Source organism: Alosa pseudoharengus, unplaced genomic scaffold (assembly GCF_046254945.1).
Source record: "Alosa pseudoharengus isolate Yale_2024_CS ecotype anadromous, Long Island Sound unplaced genomic scaffold, YU_APseudo_1.1 YU_APseudo_1.1_scf_5, whole genome shotgun sequence".
Lineage (NCBI taxonomy): Eukaryota > Metazoa > Chordata > Actinopteri > Clupeiformes > Clupeidae > Alosa > Alosa pseudoharengus.
In genome coordinates, this window is record NW_027468837.1 from 40,204,344 (window position 1) to 40,226,373 (window position 22,030).

Here is a 22,030-nt window from a genome sequence, read left to right on the forward strand (position 1 = left end):
GCCCGGAGTGGGTAATCGGGAGAATCGGTAGAATTCCCGGTGGGCCGCTTCACTTTTGGGCCGGTCGAGGGAAAAATATTGACATTTGTCACGTTAATCTATCTTCTCTTAAAGTTGGCTACACACGTTCGCATTCTATGCCTAACACCGCAGCCTCTGCATGGGTTGTTCTCCCCTCCCAAGAAGAGTTAACTGGTTGGGTCCATATAGCCCGTCTTTCCTAAAAAGTTTTCTCAGATAGCATTGGAAGAAAATGCTGCCAAATGTGCCAAACTTCCAATTTTTTTTTGAAGAGGACAGACATCTCACCTATATCGCACCTCTCCCCCACATGGTGACCACGAGCAGTGCGACAACAATGGCTCCAGCCAATGGCCATCAGTCTCTAGCCACACGACAACCCTCACAGAAGCACCCCTCCTCCTCCTCACCCTCCACTCCCCTCATCCCCCCCATCATTTCAGCGGACCAAGTAAGTATCTCTTAAGGAAACTCCATCCTCGTAAGGCAGCCGGGCCTGACAGACTGTGTCCAAGGCTGCTCAAGGCCTGTGCTGCTGAACTGGGGGAGCCACTGAAGCACATCTTCAACTGGAGTCTACGTCTCGGACAAGTTCCAACACTGTGGAAGACATCATGTCTCACCTCCGTTACCAAGAAACCACACCCCAGCGAGCTTAATGACTTCAGGCCTGTCGCTCTAACATCATGTGATGAAAACAATGGAGCGGCTGGTCTTAGGTATGCTCAGACCCCAGGTACGCCATGCACTAGACCCTTTACAGTTTGCATACCAGGAGAATGTGGGCGTGGACGATGCCATCACTTATCTTCTACACAGGACACATTCTCACCTAGACAAGGGGAAAAGTGCTGTGAGAATCATGTTCTTTGATTTCTCAAGTGCTTTTAACACCATCCAACCCCTCAGACTGGGAGACAAGCTCTTGCAGATGGGTGTGGACGCTCACCTGGTAACCTGGATTACAGATTACCTGACCGAGCGACCACAGTTCGTCAGACTGAAGAACTGTCTCTCTGACACTGTGATCAGCAGCACTGGTGCGCCACAGGGAACTGTGCTCTCTCCAGTCCTGTTCACCCTGTACACATCTGACTTCCGCTACAACACAGAGTCATGCCACATGCAGAAGCTTTCTGATGATACTGCAATTGTGGGGTGTATCAGGGACGAGCAAGAGGAGGAGTACAGGAGCCTGGTGGAGGACTTTGTGCATTGGTGCAAACTCAATCACCTTCAACTTAACACTTCAAAGACCAAGGAGATGGTGGTGGATTTCCGAAGGTCTAAGCCCGCTCTGCTACCAGTCTCCATTGATGGGGTCAATGTGGAGGTGGTAAGCACCTACAAGTATCTGGGTCTCCACCTGAACAATAAACTGGACTGGTCAGCCAACACTGATGCACTCTACAAGAAAGGACAGAGCAGGCTGTACTTCCTGAGGAGGCTGCGGTCCTTCAATGTGTGCAGCAAGCTCCTCAGGATGTTCTATCAGTCTGTTGTGGCCAGCGCCCTCTTCTATGCAGTGGTATGCTGGGGAGGAAGCACAAAGAAGAAGGATGCTGGGCGACTTGACAGGCTGGTAAGGAAGGCTGGCTCTGTAGTGGGAGCTGAACTGGAGTGCATCACTTCAATATCTGACAAAAGGACCCTAAACAAACTGATCAACATCTTGGACAATGAATGTCATCCGCTCTACAGCACTATCAAAAACCAAAAGAGCTTGATCAGCTGGAGACTTCGCTCACTGCCATGCACAACTGAAAGGCTGAGGAAGTCATTTGTTCCTAGGGCCATTGAACTGTTCAATGCCTCACTAAAGGGAAGAGGAGAGATAGACTTCTCTGCTTAGTCTGTCTGCCTCTCCACCCTCTCCATGTCCATGTTTTCTTTGAGTACTGACTGCCCACTACTGCTTACTACTGTTTTACTACTGTTTTACTATTGTACACAGCCTAATGTTTTCACTACTGTTTTACTGCTACACTGTTACCTCAACCTGTTCTTGCACTGAAATTGTTTTTTATTTTACCTTGTCTACATTTTACTCTCCTATTTGTCTATATTATTTATGCTGGTCTCTAGACCTTACTGTTGCACTGTTGGACTAATGTTGGACTACTTTTTGCACCTTCACCATGACACCCACTCTCTTGAGCACCTTGCCAGGCACACACAACTAAGGACTATGGTTGGACTACTGTTTGCACCTTCACCATGACACTCACTCCCTTTAGCACCTCACCAGTCCTGGCCCTGTCAGTACAAGCGTCTTATGCTTGATCACCCTCAAGCACATTGGACTTTCTTAATTTAACTTATATAGTGTATTTAGTATTTAGTTTTGTTAGTTTCTTATCTTATCTTCTACTGTCTTTATTGTACAGTGGAGTTTAGTTATATGTTTATACTTATACTAATGTTTACCATTTCTGTTGTAAGTGCATGTTGTGTGTTATGTCTGTATGCTACTGAGACCCTTGAATTTCCCCTTGAGGATCAATAAAGTATCTATCTATCTATCATAACTAAAGAGAGACAGCCATGATTATAACGGCGTAATTGGGCTAATAACCTACTGGACGTTGTAGCGTTGTCAACCTATTCGCAAGTAACATATTAAATTAATTAAAATATTAGCCTTTTTGTATCATCCAATATGGCGATTCATAGACTTTGCAAATATTATGCAAATATTGATAACACAACTCAAGCTTGATCTATGTATAGCCTAGGCATAAAAACAAAAGTAGCCTCTGAGCAGCAGATCAGCCAGTCCCCCGCTGAAAATGATGAGCCCGAAATTAGCTATGACTACAGGGACAAGTAGAAAGGATAATAGAGTTAACCATATGAATTAAAGTTATTTTATGTAAGAAAGAGCAGTAGGCTATATGACAGCAGTAGGCTACATGATCAACGTATATGCCTTGTTTGCTCAGAAGTGGGTGTAGTAAAGGAGCAAATCACCAAACAACAACATGATAGCTGACCCATGCAGAAAAAAACATGTAAACAATACAGTAGTTCAATATGCCTCTTAGTGGAGTTGTGGGATACATTTCAAATGCTTTATTTCTTCCTTCCTGTTTTTGTTAACTTATCAACCTATCCTTGTGGAATAGTGGAATATTGGTAGCCTATAATAAAAACTACAGGATAAGAGCTGAAATGTTGCCTTATTTATCCAATTTTCTACCACCACTAAAAAAGTGGGCCGGTCTTGGCCCTGAAACTCCCGGGCTGAAAAGTGGCCCCACTCCGGCCCTGTTATATAGCGTCACAGACACACAAAAATATGACTTTTATTTCAGTAGGCTATACTGTATGGGTCGTTTTATTTGAGTAGGCTATGGGTCGTTTTATTTGAGTAGGCTATGGGTCGTTTAGTCGAGCCTCATTGAGTTCCTGTTCATTTGGAAATAATTTAAAGGAATCTACTTGCAGTCTTGTAAATAGTGACCCTGCATCCTAGTCATTGCAGTGAAATCTGTGACTTGTCTGTAGATATGAGTGTGTGAGACTGTAGTTTTTCAGAAATCTTTTCCAAATCGTTTCAAAGTCTTCTGATATATGGATTGTCTTACTTGTTTCTGACTGTTTCTGCTTGTCATCAGTGCCTGATCCTGCTTTGGGCCCTTTACACTCTGGAGGAAATGGATGGACATGGATACAACTTGTACATTTCCTGCCTGTGATATGTAGATATGTACATTCTACAACCAAACATCAATGTGAATTAACTTAACATTAACTGGATTCATTACATTCGTGACAAAAAACTTCACTTGCCATAGTTATGAAATAATTTGCAAGAGCATTAAGAGATTAAAGTAATAAATAATAAATAACAAATAACAAATTAGCTGTTAGCCCATTCCCTGCTGTGGCGTTACACAGAGAAAGACACTGAGTTACCTGGTGGTTTCCTCTGAGGTGAGAAAAGTCTGACAACATCTGACAGGAAGATGAGGAGGAAAGGGGGACATTAGTCCATTAAAGTTTGAATCTTCAGTTTTCACATTACTCTTAAAATGTTATCAAAGAAAGAGCTTACTATAGTTTCCTCACCTTTTCTATGTAGCGCAGCAAACCATATGACCACACCACATAATATGAGACATAACACACCAATGAGTGTGTCCTTCCAAGCTCCTGTGCAGTAAATAACCAACATGTATTTAAAGTCCAGTCATCACACACTATCAGCATATAGTATTTTCTTATTTCTTCTAATGTTTTCAGTGGTGTATAAAAACTGACCGGTTGTGTGTGTTGGTGTGTGTGTGGTTGTGGTGCGTAGTGCCACCCTGCTCTCTCTCCTCTCCTGATCAGACAGACACACAGAGCAGGAGAGCCACTCGGCCTCAGAGGGACTGTAGAGCAGCCAGGAGCTCACTGCCACCAGACCCCCCTCATCTGCAGCAGGACACAGCACACACACACACACACACACACACACACACTTCAGCCAGGAGCTCACTGCCACCAGACCCCCCTCATCTGCAGCAGGAACCAGCACACACACACACACTTCAGTCAGGAGCTCACTGCCACCAGACCTTCCTCATCTGCAGCAGGACCCAGCACACACACACTTTAGTCAGGAGCTCACTGCCACCAAACCCTCCTCATCTGCAGCAGGACCCAGCACACACACACACACACACACACACACACACACACACACACACACACACACACACACACACACTTCAGCCAGGAGCTCACTGCCACCAAACCCTCCTCATCTGCAGCAGGGACCAGCACACACACACTTCATATCACTTTATATAAATACACACACACCACAACACACTTCATATCACTTTAAACACAGATATAACACACACAGCACAACACACTTCATATCACTTTATATAAACACAGATATAACACAGTGCAACACACTTACTATCACATTATATCAAAATCCCATTTGCAGACACACTGTAGAGGAGATGAGTATCACTTTATATCAGACTCCCCTTTGCAGACACACACACGGCGTTTACCTTTGAGGAAGTGGATGTTGCTGTAGTTCTGATGGATCTCTGTTCCTTTTCTATCTCTCCAGGTGACGGTCGGCTCTGGAAACCAGCCATCGGACTCACAGGTAACATTCACCTGACCTCCTTCTCCATCAGTCGACGAGACAACTGGAATATTGCCATGGACTATGTGTGTGTGATACACATAGAATGAGAGACTATGATAGTTTATCCTGTTAACATCCACATACCGGCCCCGGCCGTGGCACGACTGGCTGGGGCACCTGCACCGTACGCCGGTGACCTGGGTCTCTCTCCCACTTGCTTCCTGTCATTCTCCGCTATCCTGTCTCATTAAAAGGCATAAAAAGCCCCCCCCCCCCAAAAAAAAACCAACAACATCCATATACCAAAACATACAATGCAAATACACATGTTGTGTTTGAAATGTGTTATGCATTAGCGATAGCTACTAGACTACTCACCTCTCATTGGGTATTATGCATTTAGCAATAGCTTCTACACCCACCTGTAATTAGGTATTATACATTTAGCGATAGCTGCTACACTCACCTCTCATTGGGTGTTATGCATTTAGCGATAGCTGCTACACTCACCTCTAATTGGGTATTATGCATTTAGCAATAGCTTGTACACCCACCTGTAATTGGGTATTATACATTTAGCGATAGCTGCTACACTCACCTCTCATTGAGCATTATGTATTTAGCGATAGCCGCTACACCCACCTGTCATTGGGTATTATACATTTAGCGATAGCTGCTACACTCACCTCTTATTGAGTATTATGCATTTAGCGATGGCTGCTACGCTCACCTCTCACTGGGTGTTATGTACTTAGCGATAGCTGCTACACTCACACCTCATCGGGTGTTATGTACTTAGCGATAGTTACTTCACTCACCTCTCGTCGGGTGTTATGTACTTAGCGATAGCTGCTTCACTCACCTCTCATCGGGTGTTATGTACTTAGCGATAGCTGCTTCACTCACCTCTCATCGGGTGTTATGTACTTAGCGATAGCTACTTCACTCACCTCTCATCGGGTGTTATGTACTTAGCGATAGATGCTACACTCACCTCTAATTGGGTGTTATGCATTTAGTGATAGCTGCTTCACTCACCTCTCACTATGAGCCTGATGCTGATGTCACTGTACCATTTGGTGCTCTTAGCGTAGCACACATACTCCCCCCTGTCCTCCAGAGTGAGGTTCTCCAGTCTGAGGGACACATTCCCCTTCTCCAGCTCCCCCACCTGAGAGACCCGACCCTGGTACCGAGGGTCTGCAGGTTCCACCTGGACCCGCCGGTTATCATACAGCAGAACCGGGGTTCTGAACGCATTGGGTCGGTACCAGCGCACCTGCATAGGTACTGCACTAGAGGAGGGGGAGACCCCACAGGGCAGAGTGACAGAAGATCCTGCTGGAGCTGAGACTGGACCTTCAGAACCCGTAAGAGAGAACAGCTCAGGGTCTGGAGTCACCGTAGCTACACAGGACACAAACACAGCCATTAGGGATTTGTATTACCCCTTTGGGGTACGTGTTACATTTTTCAGGCTATATTTTCGCTTGTAAGGGCCATCAAAATCATTTTGGAAACGTTATGTTAAGGTAAAAAAATGTTCAAGGTGTTTTTAAAGGGAATAGCAAATGTCACTCTCATTGATTTAATGGATGTTATGCTCAAAACACACCCATGACTAATTAAAGGTGATCTAAGCGATGTTGATGTTCAAACAAAACAGAGAGCTAGCTCGACCCTCCCTCTCTCTCCCTACCATGCAACTGAAACTCTTGGCTGCATCAAGCTGTTTTTGTTACTGTTTCTGGAGCCTGGGCTGTCTACAGAGACCGTGTTTTTTTACAGTGTATTCAGGGGACAGTGGATTGTAAGATATTTGTTGTATGTGACAAAAAAATGTTTTAGCCGCATGACATCGCTTAGAGCGTAACTATCAGATATGAACTTATCACAAAGTAGCCTAGGCTATATCCCATCGGGATTCCTTAGGACAGGGGTCTCAAACTCAAATGAGTGGGGGCCAATTCGGCCAACGTCATCTCATTGGAGGGCCGGCTATTTTTGAAAATGCAATGTTCTTTTTTTCAAATACCACACAAAACTGCAAACAGAAAGTGCAAGTGTTTTTATCTAGTTTTAGACACCTGTGCTAGCAACCTTAGCTTCTAAATAAAATAATGATAAAATAAATATTAATACAAATTATAAAACAAATGAAAAGCATAAAAACAGGTATGTGTGTGTTTCACACCAAATAAAAATATTTTCCTCTCATAACTTTTTTAAACCTGGCAAACTATAGGCGTCAGGGTTAAGAAAGCAACACCATTGGATTTTTATATCAAAATTTCAAAAGGCCATGGCTTGAAAGTGGTGAGAGATAAAGTCCTACTGTAAATGTACAAATCTTTGAGTAAAACAAAAGTTTATGAAGGGGGTACATTTACCCATCTAATTTGCCACTGGATGGCATGCAAGCACCTCAAATTATGCACCTTTCAGTAAATACTGGATGAACATATTTACGCAGGTTTACTTTCCTTTTTTCATATTACCCACATAACAAATTAACAGGAAAACACCTAAGATGTATACCAACCCCTAAGATGTATATGGTTTCTAAACCACAAGGCCTACAATAAAGTATTCTGGTCAAATCAGTTCCTATCGCGGGTAATCTGAGTACCCAGAAGTTTGCATCATATTGCGGGTGACTTTGTAGTTTAGAGCCCTATTTCTACTAGCCCTGCTGTCTGTACCACGTCCATTACGGACACTATCATCACGATTACCATTGCAACCTCCAAGCTATGTTGGGCAGAGGGTCGAAATAAGCATGGTATTGTAACGTCGGCGCAAAAAGACAGTGTTCGCGTTCTCCCGCGCAGGGGATCCTGGGATACGAGAGCGAACATTTGGGGGGGTTTATGTCGTTATTCTCCTTAGTTTTGTGTGTAATGTTAGCGTCTTTATTGTGACATGTTTCCCTTTTAGTTCTCCCTCGTGTGTGATCCTTTTTGTGTGTGAGGCTGCGTCCTCCCCTGTATGTGTAGTGTGGGTGCGTGCTTGACCTGCCCTGTTTGCATTGTGTTCTGGGTCTTGGTCTATCTGTGTCCCGGGTCTCGTTCCCAGTGAATAAACCTTTTGATTGGACAACTGTGTGGTTCGCTATCAAATCGTTACATTGGTGTCAGAAGCGACTTTCGACCATGGCCTCCGCTCAGCGAGAGAAGCTGGGAGCGGGAGACCTCACTGCTGGGTGGAGGCCCACGCAAGAGGATCCAGAGAGAGCCCTTGTAAGGGCTACTAAAGAGCTTGAGGCCTTCTATCGTTACCGCCGCCGGAGGAGAGGAGCTATCGCCGAGACCTGCCTGCTGCCATGGGAGGAGATCTGGCCAGATGAAGTGGTCGCGGAGAAGATGACGCTGGCCTGGGCGCTGACTCCACGGCGAGCCGCGACGCGTGAGCAGAGCCGAGGGAGTGCGGCGAGGAAGAGGTTCCTAGACGATGGACGGTTGGCGGAGCCGCTGAGGGCAGCGAACTCACGACGGTGGGGCAGGTTTGACGGAAATGCCCTCTGAACTTTTAAAAAAAAACTTTTGGGTGCATGTGAGAGGCACCGTGCTGTGTGGGCGCCCGTTCTAGTTGGCCTGTTGGCCGGCGCCTTTTGAAAAAGTTTGTGTGTGGAGTTCGATAACACGACCATCTCGGGGGTCGTGCCTTCGCCGAGGCCGCGAAGGAGTGGAACGGGCCGGGAACAGAGCAGTACGGCTCTGCGAGATGGCAACACGAGGAGGGACGCCGAAGACGGTAGCTGCAGCGGGAGAGCTCAGCGCGGTCCGGTTGCTGTGGAGTTGGTGCCTGTCTGTCCTGGTCGGCGACTCGACGGAGCGGAGTGGCGTTGGCGCAGCTTCATCTGGCCCCCCTCGAACCCCGGTGCTTGGTACAGTGTCGACGGTTGTAAGGCCACCTAGGGCCCCGTCTGGAGAGGAGGAGTGCCGCAGTGTCACGCCGCGGAAAGTGCAGCCTGAGGGCGGCTGCTGAGAGGGAGCTGGTGACGAGCGGGTCGGCCACGTGGCTGCTAGCACGCCCGTACTGGATTGCTAGCAGCGTGGCGCCCGTTGAGTGAGCTCCTGCGGCGTGCACCCCACGTGAGTTGGCGGTACTGTCGCACTGAACTGAGTGGCGGGCGACGCGCGCCGACGTTAGCATGTGGCTACCTCGTGGGCATTGCCGAGGACGGCAATGGCTTGTTGGGGGAGCTGTGTAACGTCGGCGCAAAAAGACAGTGTTCGCGTTCTCCCGCGCAGGGGATCCTGGGATACGAGAGCGAACATTTGGGGGGTTTATGTCGTTATTCTCCTTAGTTTTGTGTGTAATGTTAGCGTCTTTATTGTAACATGTTTCCCTTTTAGTTCTCCCTCGTGTGTGATCCTTTTTGTGTGGGAGGCTGCGTCCTCCCCTGTATGTGTAGTGTGTGTGTGTGCTTGACCTGCCCTGTTTGCATTGTGTCTTGGTCTTGGTCTATCTGTGTCCCGGCTCTCGTTCCCAGTGAATAAACCTTTTGATTGGACAACTGTGTGGTTTGTTACCAAATCGTTACAGTATGCTTAGTGGACACCGTCGTACACGCAGACGCACCTCCATTCAATAGACGATCGACCATAATCTCCAAAAGGATCTTCTCCTTCAGATTTAGAATAGGTGAATAACATAGCCTACCTAAGACTTCATCACACGTAAACGTTTTTCAACATTTGGTGTAGGCCTATTTCTGCTTAAATCGCTTCCGCGTCATTACAAATGCACGTCTTTGTGTATTTCCTGAAAACTTTGCGCAGCGATTTTGGGTTTGAATGAAGCTCTGGATGTCTAGCACATAGTGGAGAAATGAGATTTGTCACCGTACTTGGAACTATCGTCTATTTTAATCAGTATCGTTGTTTGCCGCAATTAAAAAGTCTGAAGGGCCGGATTATGTTATTATTTTGACATACGTCGCGGGCCGGAATTGGGCCGGACGCGGGCCGGATTTGGCCCGCGGGCCGGGTGTTTGAGACCCCTGCCTTAGGAGATTAAAGGTGATTCAGCACGATAATTAAGTAAAAAGTACCAAACGTTTTTGATATCAGACTAGAGCCCGACCGATTTATCGGGCATTTTCCAAACTATCGGTATGGGCATTTATAATGGCCGATAAATGAATATTTTAAAAATAAAATAAAAACGGACGAAACACCCTTCAACCATGTCATGAGTGTTTGCGTTGTATAGTTTGTCCACCAGAGGGCACTCTACACCGTCCCTGCTGGCAACACTCGTGTATAACGCGCCACACATCCTGCAATGTTTAACAGAACATCCCCATCAGTTCTCTTAACTCAAATAAGCATGACAAAATTCGTGAAAACAATGTCTAGCTTTGCTGCTGTTAAATAAGCCGAGAGTGAAGAGGAATTAGCTAGTAATTACGTTACGTTGTTACAGTGTAGTTGACTGTCCTTTTAACTTTTGTATTTCTTTAATAGCGTGACAGTTATAGCAGTGAGACGTATCATCTCTCTCCGCCCTGTTACTTTGAAAGCGTATGTTTTACAATTTGCAGTATGACGTTATCCATTGCTAAATTAGAGCTCATCATAGACTAGCTAACCACAAAGCTAGCTAATGCCATGAATATCAGTGGAAGACCGCTAACGTTATGAGCTTGGAAACCACAACGAACTTATTCTGCCTAAATAAAGTAATGATTTATAACTAGTATATCTGTACAGTCCCTGCATTGTAAAATGTAAGTTAGACGTACGAGGAGTGAACATTTAGACATAGAGAAAAAGTATCAAACGTAGCTTGTGCAAAACGTAGCTTGTGCATAAAAGTTAGCTTTTCTTTTACACGTGTGTGAAATGACTGCAAGTGTGCGTTTCAGACTGTCGTTCAGCAGCAGCATTAACGAGTTACTGGATTTAGATCACTAAATAGTAGGTTTTAGAAGGCAGGCAGCAACTGATGATTGAAAATGGTTTGATGTAGCTTGATGGAAATAATTTTAAAAGTGCAGGTAAAGGGATAAGCAAGCTGACATTGTAATTATAAGGTAGCTTATAAGGCAATAGGGACTAATTATTACACACGCACACTCAAACATTTAGGAGTGACCTTTATCTTGTTTAATGATAATACAAATGATGATAGCCTAGTAATAATGTCATCATTATTTTTTGTAATTATTAAGTCTGAAGCTTACTAAGTCTTTTAATACTGGTAACTTTGATTTGGTTGTTGTTTGTTATTGTGTTTTTGTTCAAAAGACTAAGTTTCATATCTTAAGTTTCTATTTTTATAAATTTTATTTATCAGAACTTTAATATATTTCGATGTTCCTCTGTTCCACTGTGACAATATTATTTAAAAATAAACAAGTTTGTTTTTGAAATGCATTATCATATTATTTTAGTCAATACTCATAAATAACTACAAATAACTAATGTTAGGGAAATCTGTTTAGGGAAAAAAATTTTGTTGCGCGTTTCTAAAAAATATATATATATCGGCCGATATATCGGATTTTTAAATCAACAAATATTTGTATCGGTATCGGCCTTCAAAATCCTTTATCGGTCGGGCTCTATATCAGACCATCTGCAGCGCAAAGATTTCTTTGGCTTTAACCCCTTATAACCTGCAGTAAGACTGAAGGACTTCTTCACTCTATCTCCTGACATCTACGGCCAAAGCCATGATCTCTGCTCCTGATGAGCAGGTTGGCACCTTGCATAGCAGCCTCCGACATCGGTGTGTGAGTGTGTGTGTGAATGGGTGAATGTGAGGGATGACATTGTAAAGCTCTTGGGGCTTGGAGGAGTGGAAAAAACGCTGTATAAATGCACACATTTCTGTATAACAATACATTTTCATGAGAGTTTACTGAATTAAAATGTATTGTATAAAATGCTCCACAATATTTTATCCAGTCATCCCGATGATGCAAGGAAATATATTATAAACTACTCACGCTCAACGACCAACTGAAAAATCAGACACAGGATCATCCTCTTGTGTGACACCATTTTATGGTCTCCCCTTACCAACCACTGACGACAGACATAGGAAAACAGCCATAACATGCACAAGTTATACAGCCATAACATGCTCAGGTTATACAGTCATAACATGCACAGGTTTACAGTCATAACATGTACAGGTTACACAGTCCAGATAAAGAATCAGGAATCAGACAGCAGGGCATCAGGAAAGCACAGCCACAACGTGCACAGGTTATACAAGAATCAGGAAACAGACAGGAAATTAGGTCACAACGTGCACAGGTTATACAAGAATCAGGAAACAAACAGGAAATTATGTCGAGCCAACAGTGTTCTTATTCATAACGACTGAGATAGAAGTGGGACAAAGCACAAAATCTATACTTCCTGAAATAAACTCACAACACTAAATGATTAATATGGACAAAATGGCCCCAAGTTTAGGGGCGGAGCAGGAAACAGTAAACTGCGTCAAGGTGGGGGCTCTGAAATGGAAATGGTAAACTGCGTCAAGGTGGGGGCTCTGAAATGAGCGAGACCTCTCTGGTGAATTGAATTTGAGCAAACCAATCACATGTTTCCTGCTTTAAATTCTGATCATTCTATTGGCAAATAAATGGCAATATCCCTTTATCGTAAGAATGGGACATTCTGCCGTCCTATGTGAAAAACTCAGCTGGACCGTAGCCTAGGCCAAAATACACTTGCCAATATTGCCAAAATGCCTAGGCGATATTGGCTGCAAATAATCTATCAGACATTAACCTGTCATGACATGGTGTCCAAAACAGGCTATAAATATGTCATTGCATCATTAATGTAATTTGTTGATTTGGGGTTTAGAGAGGTTTCACTTCATTATTCACACCAATCTCTAATCTCTAATCTAAATTTAATGCGTGTCACTCATTAATTAAACCAGTGTCTAACCAAACTGATAGTTCAAGTTCACAAGAATGCAACCAATCTTATGCTGATGCTCTAGCTTTATTAGTAGCCTATACTCCCACCCTCTATTTCCAAATACCATATTGCTGATATATCTAGTAGCCTGGGCTAATGTTCAAACGATTGTCTTTTTGCAAGTTCCAAATATATGGATGGATTATGGCTTGATTAAAAAACGGAACTGCCTCAGGCTATGGCACGTTATCCAAACGTTATCTAGTTGTCATTTCTGTTCAACCTATTTGAGAGTCCACTTTGTTCTGTTAATAGCATAAGTGCTTATTTTTGAAAATGAGAACATGCAGCCACTCGAAAGTATTGTCACTTATTTTAAAACATAGGCTACAAAACCCATACATAGACAAGGTCAGTTGGCTATTCATGGGTGTCATCAGGTCCCTTTCCACAGGTGTATTAATCAAGCACCATGCAGTTTGGATTCATAATCTAGGTGCTTGATTTTATATACGAAAGGGACCTGATGAAACCCATGAATATTATTTCCAACCGTAACCTATCCACGGATACATAGTAGGCCTAATACAGTATTTCAATGCATGACTAACATATATGAATCAAGGCAGACAATTATCAAAACTTGCGTTGTTGTCAGTTAATTCATCTAGGTATCTCTTTTTGCACGTCTTTCCAATTAATAGTATTGCCATACGAGAATAGAATATTACTATATTAGGCCTATCTTAACTATCAGATCATCACACAGTAGCTATCAGACCATCACAAAGTAGCCTATAGGCAGTGTTGGGAGGGTTACTTTCAAAACGTATTCCGTTACAGAATACAGAATACATGCCCAAAAATGTAATCTGTAACGTATTCCGTTACGTTACTCAATCTGAGTAACGTATTCTGAATACTTAGATTACTTCCGCATTGAATTGAATTTTATAAGTGTAGGAATGCAGCCATCAAATCATGCTTAGGCCTACTACTAAACAGGCCTATTCTGGTGTGTTCTTCTGTTCCAAATGGCTGAAGTGTTAGGCCCACATAGGAGAATGTAAAGTCAACTAACTACCTGAGTAAACTAAGCTACCTGATACAACTTTAAAATAGCAAAGTGACCATTAAAACTACAGCAGGCGACTAGGCTAATTAAAATAAACAAATAAATAGGCTACTTTAAGGGCGTAGCCAGAAATTATCGATCCAATGTGTGTCTCAATTGTCCCCCGCTGACCACCTCACACATTTCTCTAGATTTTGCAACGACCTTACATGACACAATGCAATAAAATATGCCAAAATATACACAGAATAATGTTTGTAATGATACCAGTTACGTTTAACAGCAACATAAGTGTAATGAGCTATTCATTGTCGAAGGTGCATGGTGAAGTGAAATTCTTACTTTGGAAAAAATAAATTGCCGATATCCTTGGATGGGAGATCCTTGTGTCGTTCAAATTGTCCATGATCAAAGAGGGCACTAATACGCATGTGCATAGCAAAAATCACAACTTGGGCTTGCTGTGCAAGCAAGATATTTAAGGTGTCTCAACTGTACGCATGTCTCAACTGTACTCAGTCTACCCTAATTAAGGTGTGCCTGTGAGATTTTTTGGTGGCATCAACCCAGCTACATGTGAGGGGCGCATATGACAGGTGGAACGCAAATGACCTGTAAATGTAAACACTATGGGCTAGGCTACTGTATATCAGTGCTCTCAAAATGAACGTGATCGCGTAATGACAATCAAAAACCGCGCGTTAAAATATGCTAGGCCTACTCGCAAGAATAATTCTTCAGAGGCTGCACCATATAATTCATTTTAAAACGTAAATGTAGATCTAGAAAAAATAATAATCTATAAAGCTATTTGAAGTTAGAATAAAAAACTTAGAATGCAGTGCCTATTTTAGAGATTGGTTTGATTGTAGCCTAGGTCTAAATCAATACGTGAACTAGGCTTTGCTTATTGCTTAGCAAACGTGTAACCGATTGGCTGAAGTAGCCTGAGCTATTAATACTTGGGAAAATATCCTTTGAACAGACATCAGGAACCACGATCAGTGAGGAATAGGAGTTACCTCCACTTACTTTACTCAATTTGCTGTGCAAACAGTCATTTCAGGGTCTCCGATGACACTTCCATAATGCGCGCTGGCTGCGTTTTGAGGCTAGTGCAAGACGGCAGCTTGGATTTAAACATGTAAACAATTTCATCATAGCTTTCAGGAGCTTCTGGGAAATGGAGTTGCCTTAATTTATTTAGAGAGTGAACAAACTTATGAAACAGATAAGTATCGTCATGTAATCCATTGATTTCAACAATGTAACTGTATTCTAAATACCAACTATTTAACTTGTAACTGTATCGGAATACAGTTACTCATAATTTGTATTCTGAATACGTAACGCCGGTACATGTATTCCGTTACTCCCCAACACTGCCTATAGCAGGGGTCGGCAAATAGTGGCCCGCGGGCCAATTTTGGCCCGCCATCTATTCTATCTGGCCCGCGAGATGACGTTAATTTGCTGTTTAAATTAAAAAAAAATAATAATTAAATTTTTTTTAACCCCATGTTTTTAAAAAGAAAAAAAGGCCTACAGCAATCCCATCAATTTCAAAACATTTATTGAGGTATAGATGATAGTCCTACTAAAGTGACAAAACAACAGGTGGAACATCCTTGCAGTTATCCATGACGCACAGGTCGGAACGGTATTGGCACGCGAGTGCGCGTAATCTTGTGCAAAAAAAAAAAAAAAAGTGTCCTGTCTCCCTCTTCCAGTGGGCAAGGTCAAAAATAGCCTATGTTTCGTTAAATTAATAGGCTTGGCATTAATAAATGCAGGCAGGCTCAACACATACCTCTGCTTCCATTCTTCTTTGTAGGTCCTGCATTCTGAATCAATTTTTCTTTTCAAGGCTTTTGACAACGACATTTTGCATCGATAACTAGCATATAGCAATGTTCAGCTAATCATTTACACGTCATCCAAAAGAATAATATTTGTACACATTAGTTACGGCAAGTTGGTAGGCAAGTCGCCTGTTTCATGAGAGACGACAGGAGATGCAGCAGGTGGCATAAAAACAGCGCACATAAGCAAATAAACGTTTTTAATGGAATTAAATTAAATGCATTTTAAAAGTTAGATGATGTTTATTTTAATATAATATAATGATTCATAATTTAAATAGTAGGCCTATAACCCCCCCCCCCCCCCCCCCCCCCATTACAAAAGCTATGGCCCGCGATGCCATTGTCTGAAAAAAAATTGGCCCGGGTCCAAACGTAATTGCCGACCCCTGGCCTATAGGCTATATCCTATCGGGATTCCTTTGGAGATTAAAGGTGATTCAGCGCGACTCATATAATTAAGTAGCAGAAGAAATACAACATTATTATTTGAAAAAGTATTCAGATCAGATACGCAACAATATAAATGCTACTGTAATTGGTTGGTGTGACGGCCATCAGGCCTTGGCTGTCATTATTTTGTCTGCTCCCTTAAATTTAGATTCAGGTGTGTCCGTGGGCGGGGCGACCACTCAACAGCTGTTCTGCTACTCCAGCACGCAGGTGTAGCCGGGCATATTGGGAGTGTCTAACTGGTCCAGTGCGCAAGTGTAGCCGGGCATATTGGGAGTGTCTAACTGGTCCAGTGCGCAGGTCAGGGGGTCAAGATCGTGCAGATTAGCTTCGGCATGTTAGCATACGCCATTTTCAAATATAGCGCTGCATGGAGCATTTGGAACCAGCTCCATGCACGAAAATCCGTGTTGGGCACGAGCTCTCATGCGCGTACATGTTGGTGGGCGGGTACCTATCCGGCGGCTACAGCCAAATGTTATTCAGTGCGTATTTCTTGAGGATCCTATGAGAAGACGTGCATATTATGGTTGTTAATCCATCATATGACAAATAAACAAATAAATTAAATTGTATTGATCTTGTTTCGTTGTTGTTTGTCCCGAACAAACATAGCCTAAACATGATTAAAGACAATAAATTACACAACAGCGGCATACATACCTTGTCTCGGTACACCATGGGTCTCCAAAACGTTGCTCTCAACCTATAGCCGCCCCCTTTGGAGCTTGCCAGAGGCTGAAGCACTAGGCTACTACATTTAAACACAATTATTGCCGCGAGGCATTCCAGCCTATGAATTTAATAAAAAGTAAACCATGCATATTTTTTTTTAAAAACTCAATTAAGGCTACTTCGCTATGCAATAAGGTTTCCATTATAGCACAGCGCACGTTCAATGAATGAAGGAAAGGCCTTGTCTTGCAATAAACAGCTGGAAATTCCAACACTTTTTCAACTACACGAAACTTTACAGTGATCATCAAATACCCTCTAGATTTAAATGCCCATCAGTCTCAACATTTAACTATATAATAAAAGTCAAAAAGTAAATTAAATCCCATACCAAAACCGAAAATCGTCTGCGTTTGATAGCCTGGTATGCCGCTCCAAACAAAACGCATGTCTCACAATAACGTACAATGTAAGAAATAAAGGTCTGCCTCGAATAAGCCTACCTCAAATAAATACCTGTGCTTTGTAGCCTAAGTAAATAGCAGACCCTGGACATCATTTAGGAATTACGGAAAGTATGCAATCATACGATGTTGGACGCCTGGCGATGCTCTGGCCGTCTACTGTGCCTCTGACACCGCTGCCTCATTTGGATGGTAACTCCACAGGTGAACGCGAAAAATGGATGTCGTGGATGCATAAGTAAACTGTTTTTTGCTGAGTCCGCAGACAACATTCTCTTTAACCGTTACTTTACCATCTGCGGTGTACAACTCAAAGTAAAGACACCACATTTTAGATGAGTTGGGGACGTAGCCTAATTGTCCGCTCAGGCTGACCGTTCTGTGCGTATATCTTCAATATTATTTTCAAAACAGGGTGACTATATTGAGGGCTCTGGCTCCAGTCATTATTGTGGCTACTGGCTATTATTGGCTTGATTTGGTCATGGGCCAACGCTAGAATACGTTTAGAGCACCCGATATGAGATGGCAAACAATAAAATAAAAAACAAACTAATCATAGACTGTAAAAATGCGCTACACTTGGCACTAAAAACCGAATAGTTTATTTGTTCGACTACGGATATTTCACATCATGTTCGAATGCATATTTGCAGCAGGACAGCAGGCAGACCGCTCTTAGTTAGAGCCGCTGTGTTATCCAATTAAATTAAGTTGCGCTTCAGGGCGACTCCACTCGGACTCCATGCGCGTTCCCGAGCAACTTTTTCTTCTTCTTGTTATGAGGCAAGGACTTTATGTGCATTATCGCCACCCTCTTACTGGAGGACGACTCTCTTTTTACAGAATATCCAATAAAAATCGACGTTGGTCCATGCGTCATTTCCAGCTTTGTAACTTGGCGCATGGTCAGAGCCGACTGGCGCTGGATCTGAACCCCAGTGTTCAAGATGGCGTTGACTATGAATTGGCCGGATTTACTAGCCTAGCCTCCACCATTCATTTGTATGGAGGGCGGGACTTAGTCACTCTCTCCAGTTATATATAATACCTCCATGGCGCAGGTGTAGCCGGGCATATTGGGAGTGTCTAACTGGTCCCGCGGCCTCTTCCTTCTCCATTCCACACTGGAACATGCAACATGCACACAGCACATTCCACGCATCCCAACACCCCAGACACAACTGATTACTGACTCTATACCTGCTGACTTAGTTCTCGTTACTTTGGCCGGACAATCGATTGTGAAATAAATCCGACGTTGCATTGCAAATTGCACGCCTCTGTCCCCCTTTATTGTTGTGTCCCCTGTTTATTGCTGTGGGGGACGTTCGCGACGGTCCTGATCAAACCGCCGCGATCTTTATTCTTAACACCAGCAATAGGGTGTACTATTTAGCAATTTCTTTGGATATAACTACTAGGGCATAGGTCACATCTGTAAGCTTGTGATTCAGGGTCTGTCTTGTCTTCCTGTGGTAAGACAGGATGTTTATTGTTTCCCTGTCTATGTGAATGGTGCTGGTCGCCAGGTATATGTACCCCTCTGTTTCATTTGATGGAGAGCTTGATGTTGTCTGGTGATGCGCAACGTGGGTGTTACAACCCTGTATCTGGAAATAGTCTCCTGTAAAATCTATTGGAATTTTTGAAGAACGATTGCTAGGTTTTTTTTTCTTTAGTAGTTAAGTCATTTTCCTATGGACCCCTCTGCTTGTGTTGTATTCAAGCCACGTTATTACATTTTTGGTCCATTCTCAACAACTGCCTCTGCTTCCTTGGCCACACCCACTTTGATTGAAGGTAACTCCGCTCGGTACCGTGACAACTGGTGTCAGAAGTGGGATGGCCATTAGAGGGCAGTATTGAGTATTTTTTTTTTTTTCTCCTCTCCCCTTTTGGATTTTTCTACGCTTTCTACGGCTTGTGAGTGATTCTCCACCCAACCTGTGAACGCCGCCATGGCCCCAAAGAAAAAGAGTGTGCAGCAAGGTGACGGGACAGCTAGGGGAGAAGAGGCTGGTGATGAGGAACCTGAATTGGCTAGTCTGGCCGAGGATGCCTCCCTGCAGGATCTGCGGGACCTGATCCGCACCCAGATGGCACAGCAGCAGGCCCGGGAGGAGCGCATTGAACAGGAGACAGCGCGACAGTGGAGGACAATCCAACACCAATTCAGTCTTCTCCAGCGGGAGGTGCAGGAGAGGACCACCCCCGATCTGGGAGGACACCCCCACCCAGCTCCAAGTAATGTTCCAGAGGCATTAGGAAGAGGATCTTCCGCCACGGGTCGACGCTTCACACCCCCACTGGGATTACCCCGTTCAAGCAGTCAGGTTAGAGGGCATGTAGAACGGGAGCCTCGACTCCAGTGCTTAAGTGACAGTGATGATATTGAGCACTATCTCATCATATTTGAGAGGGTAGCAACTGACTGGGTAGTTAGGCTAGCGCCCCTCTTGACGGGCAAGGCTAGGGCTGCCTACATTAATATGGATCAGGAAGAGGCCCTGGATTATGAGCAGGTGAAGGCGGCTATACTGGATAAGTATGACATCAACCAGGAGACATACCGACTGCAGTTCCGGGGTGCCCAGGTAGGGGACGATGAGTCCCCTAAGGAGCTGTATGTCCGGCTATGGGACATTTACCAAAGATGGGTTCAGCCACAACACCACAACAAAGAGCAGATTGGGGAAAAGATCATTCTGGAGCAGTTCCTCCGCCTCGTGGCTCCAGAGCTCCAGGTGTGGATCCGAGAACGGGACCCCAGCTCTGCTGCTGATGCTGCAGCGTTGGCGGATATCTTCGTGTCGGCCCGTCGGAAGGCCCAGCCCTGGACATATGCCAAATGGAAGGTGAGCAGAGAACCTAACAGACCCCACCGTCAGTCTCAGCCACCCAAGAAGACCAGCAGTGAAGGGAGGTCTGCGGTTGATAAGGGTGGTCCGTTCAAAGAAAGCCCTACCTTTAGAACTAGTGGCCCCAAGGTTCCAGTCTGTTTTCAGTGTGGACAGGAAGGTCATATAAAGCCGAAGTGCCCCAATAACCCAGACAACCAATCTAATCTTTGCACAGTACCTGGAGCTAGTCCCCCCAAGAAACACTTAAGTCTCCATTGTTGCGTGGTAGTTCTGAATGGACAAGAGGTTAGTGCACTTGTAGACACAGGTAGTATGCAGTCCCTGGTGTCCCCTGACCTAGTGCCAGCACATCTTAGAAACTACACGGTGATGACCCAACTACGCTGTGTACATGGGGAGGACAGATGTTATCCAACTGCATTGGGGTGCATGTGGGGGTTTTGGGACAGACTTACCTACTGGAGGTTGGGGTGGTTGATAATCTGCCATATCAAATGATCTTGGGCCAGGATTTTCCCATTTTGCTTGATTTGGTTCCTGTTAGCAGTGGGTGTAACATGATAGTGACCCGGGCTATGGCTAAGAAGAGTGAGGTAGAGATGCCGCTTTCGGCATTGCCGTTCTGTAATAGTGATATTGAAGCTCAGCCGGGAAAGACTAGGAAACCTAAGCAGCAGAGAAGGCAGGAGAAATTCCAGTTTGGGGTGGCTCACGGGCAGGAGGAGTCTAACTCAGAGCAGCTGGAGGTGCCAGTGAAGGTTCCCCAGGATATTGGGTTGATGCAGCAGCAGGATCCAGTCATTGGCCCTATATATCAGCAGATTCTGAAGGGAGAGCAGCTTAGTGGTGATGGGGAAGAGGAGCCAGGCCAGAAGTTTTCCCTCAGAAATGGAGTGCTATATAAAGGGGGAGGGATGGGAGCAAGGATGGTTGTTCCTCAGAAGGTCAGAGGGATAGTCCTTGATTTGAGCCATTCTGTCCCCTGGGCAGGGCATTTAGGGAGAGAGAAGACCCGTGCCCGAGTCAGCCGGCATTTTTTTTGGCCAAAGATGGCCAGGGACATTGCCGACTTTTGTAAGACGTGCCCTGAATGTCAGAAAACCGCCAGCAGAGGTCCCCCCAAGGTCCCTTTAGAGCCTCTTCCAATAGTGGGTACACCCTTTGAACAGTTAGGGATGGATGTTGTGGGTCCCCTTGAGCGTAGCAAGGCTGGGAATCGCTTCATGCTGGTCGTTACAGACTATGCCACCAGGTATCCTGAGGTGTTTGCGCTTAAGGGGGTGAAGGCCAGAACCATAGCTACCTGTCTAATGCAGCTTTTCTCCAGGGTGGGGTTCCCTAGGGCCATAATTACCAATCAGGGGTCCAACTTTATGTCTAAGCTTATTAAAAAGGCCTACAGGTTGTTAGGGATCAAGGGCATTCGGACTACCCCTTATCATCCGCAGACGGATGGGTTAACGGAGCGGTTTAACCAAACCCTCAAGCAGATGTTGCGGAAGTTTGTGGACGAAACCGGCACCGACTGGGACAACTGGCTCCCATATCTTCTTTTTGCTTATCGAGAAGTCCCGCAGGCCTCAACGGGATATTCGCCGTTTGAGCTGCTTTATGGCCGGGAGGTGC

At 44.4% G+C, this 22,030-nt stretch overlaps 1 protein-coding gene and 1 long non-coding RNA gene across 2 annotated transcripts; both read right to left on the reverse strand.

Annotated features, from left to right (window-relative positions):
* Positions 1-3,608: 3,608 nt before the first annotated feature.
* LOC143104582 (uncharacterized) lies at positions 3,609-4,419 on the reverse strand. The gene is made up of 4 exons (XR_012983095.1): positions 4,285-4,419; positions 4,093-4,176; positions 3,940-3,978; positions 3,609-3,668 (listed from the first exon to the last, which is right to left on the reverse strand). It is a non-coding gene; the product is annotated as an uncharacterized LOC143104582 (long non-coding RNA).
* A 141-nt stretch (positions 4,420-4,560) lies between these two features.
* LOC143104925 (butyrophilin subfamily 1 member A1-like) lies at positions 4,561-12,132 on the reverse strand. The gene is made up of 4 exons (XM_076269255.1): positions 12,078-12,132; positions 6,158-6,526; positions 5,037-5,198; positions 4,561-4,592 (listed from the first exon to the last, which is right to left on the reverse strand). Exons 1-4 carry the CDS (start codon positions 12,130-12,132, stop codon positions 4,561-4,563), a joined length of 618 nt encoding a protein of 205 aa, XP_076125370.1.
* Between the last annotated feature and the right edge of the window lie 9,898 nt (positions 12,133-22,030).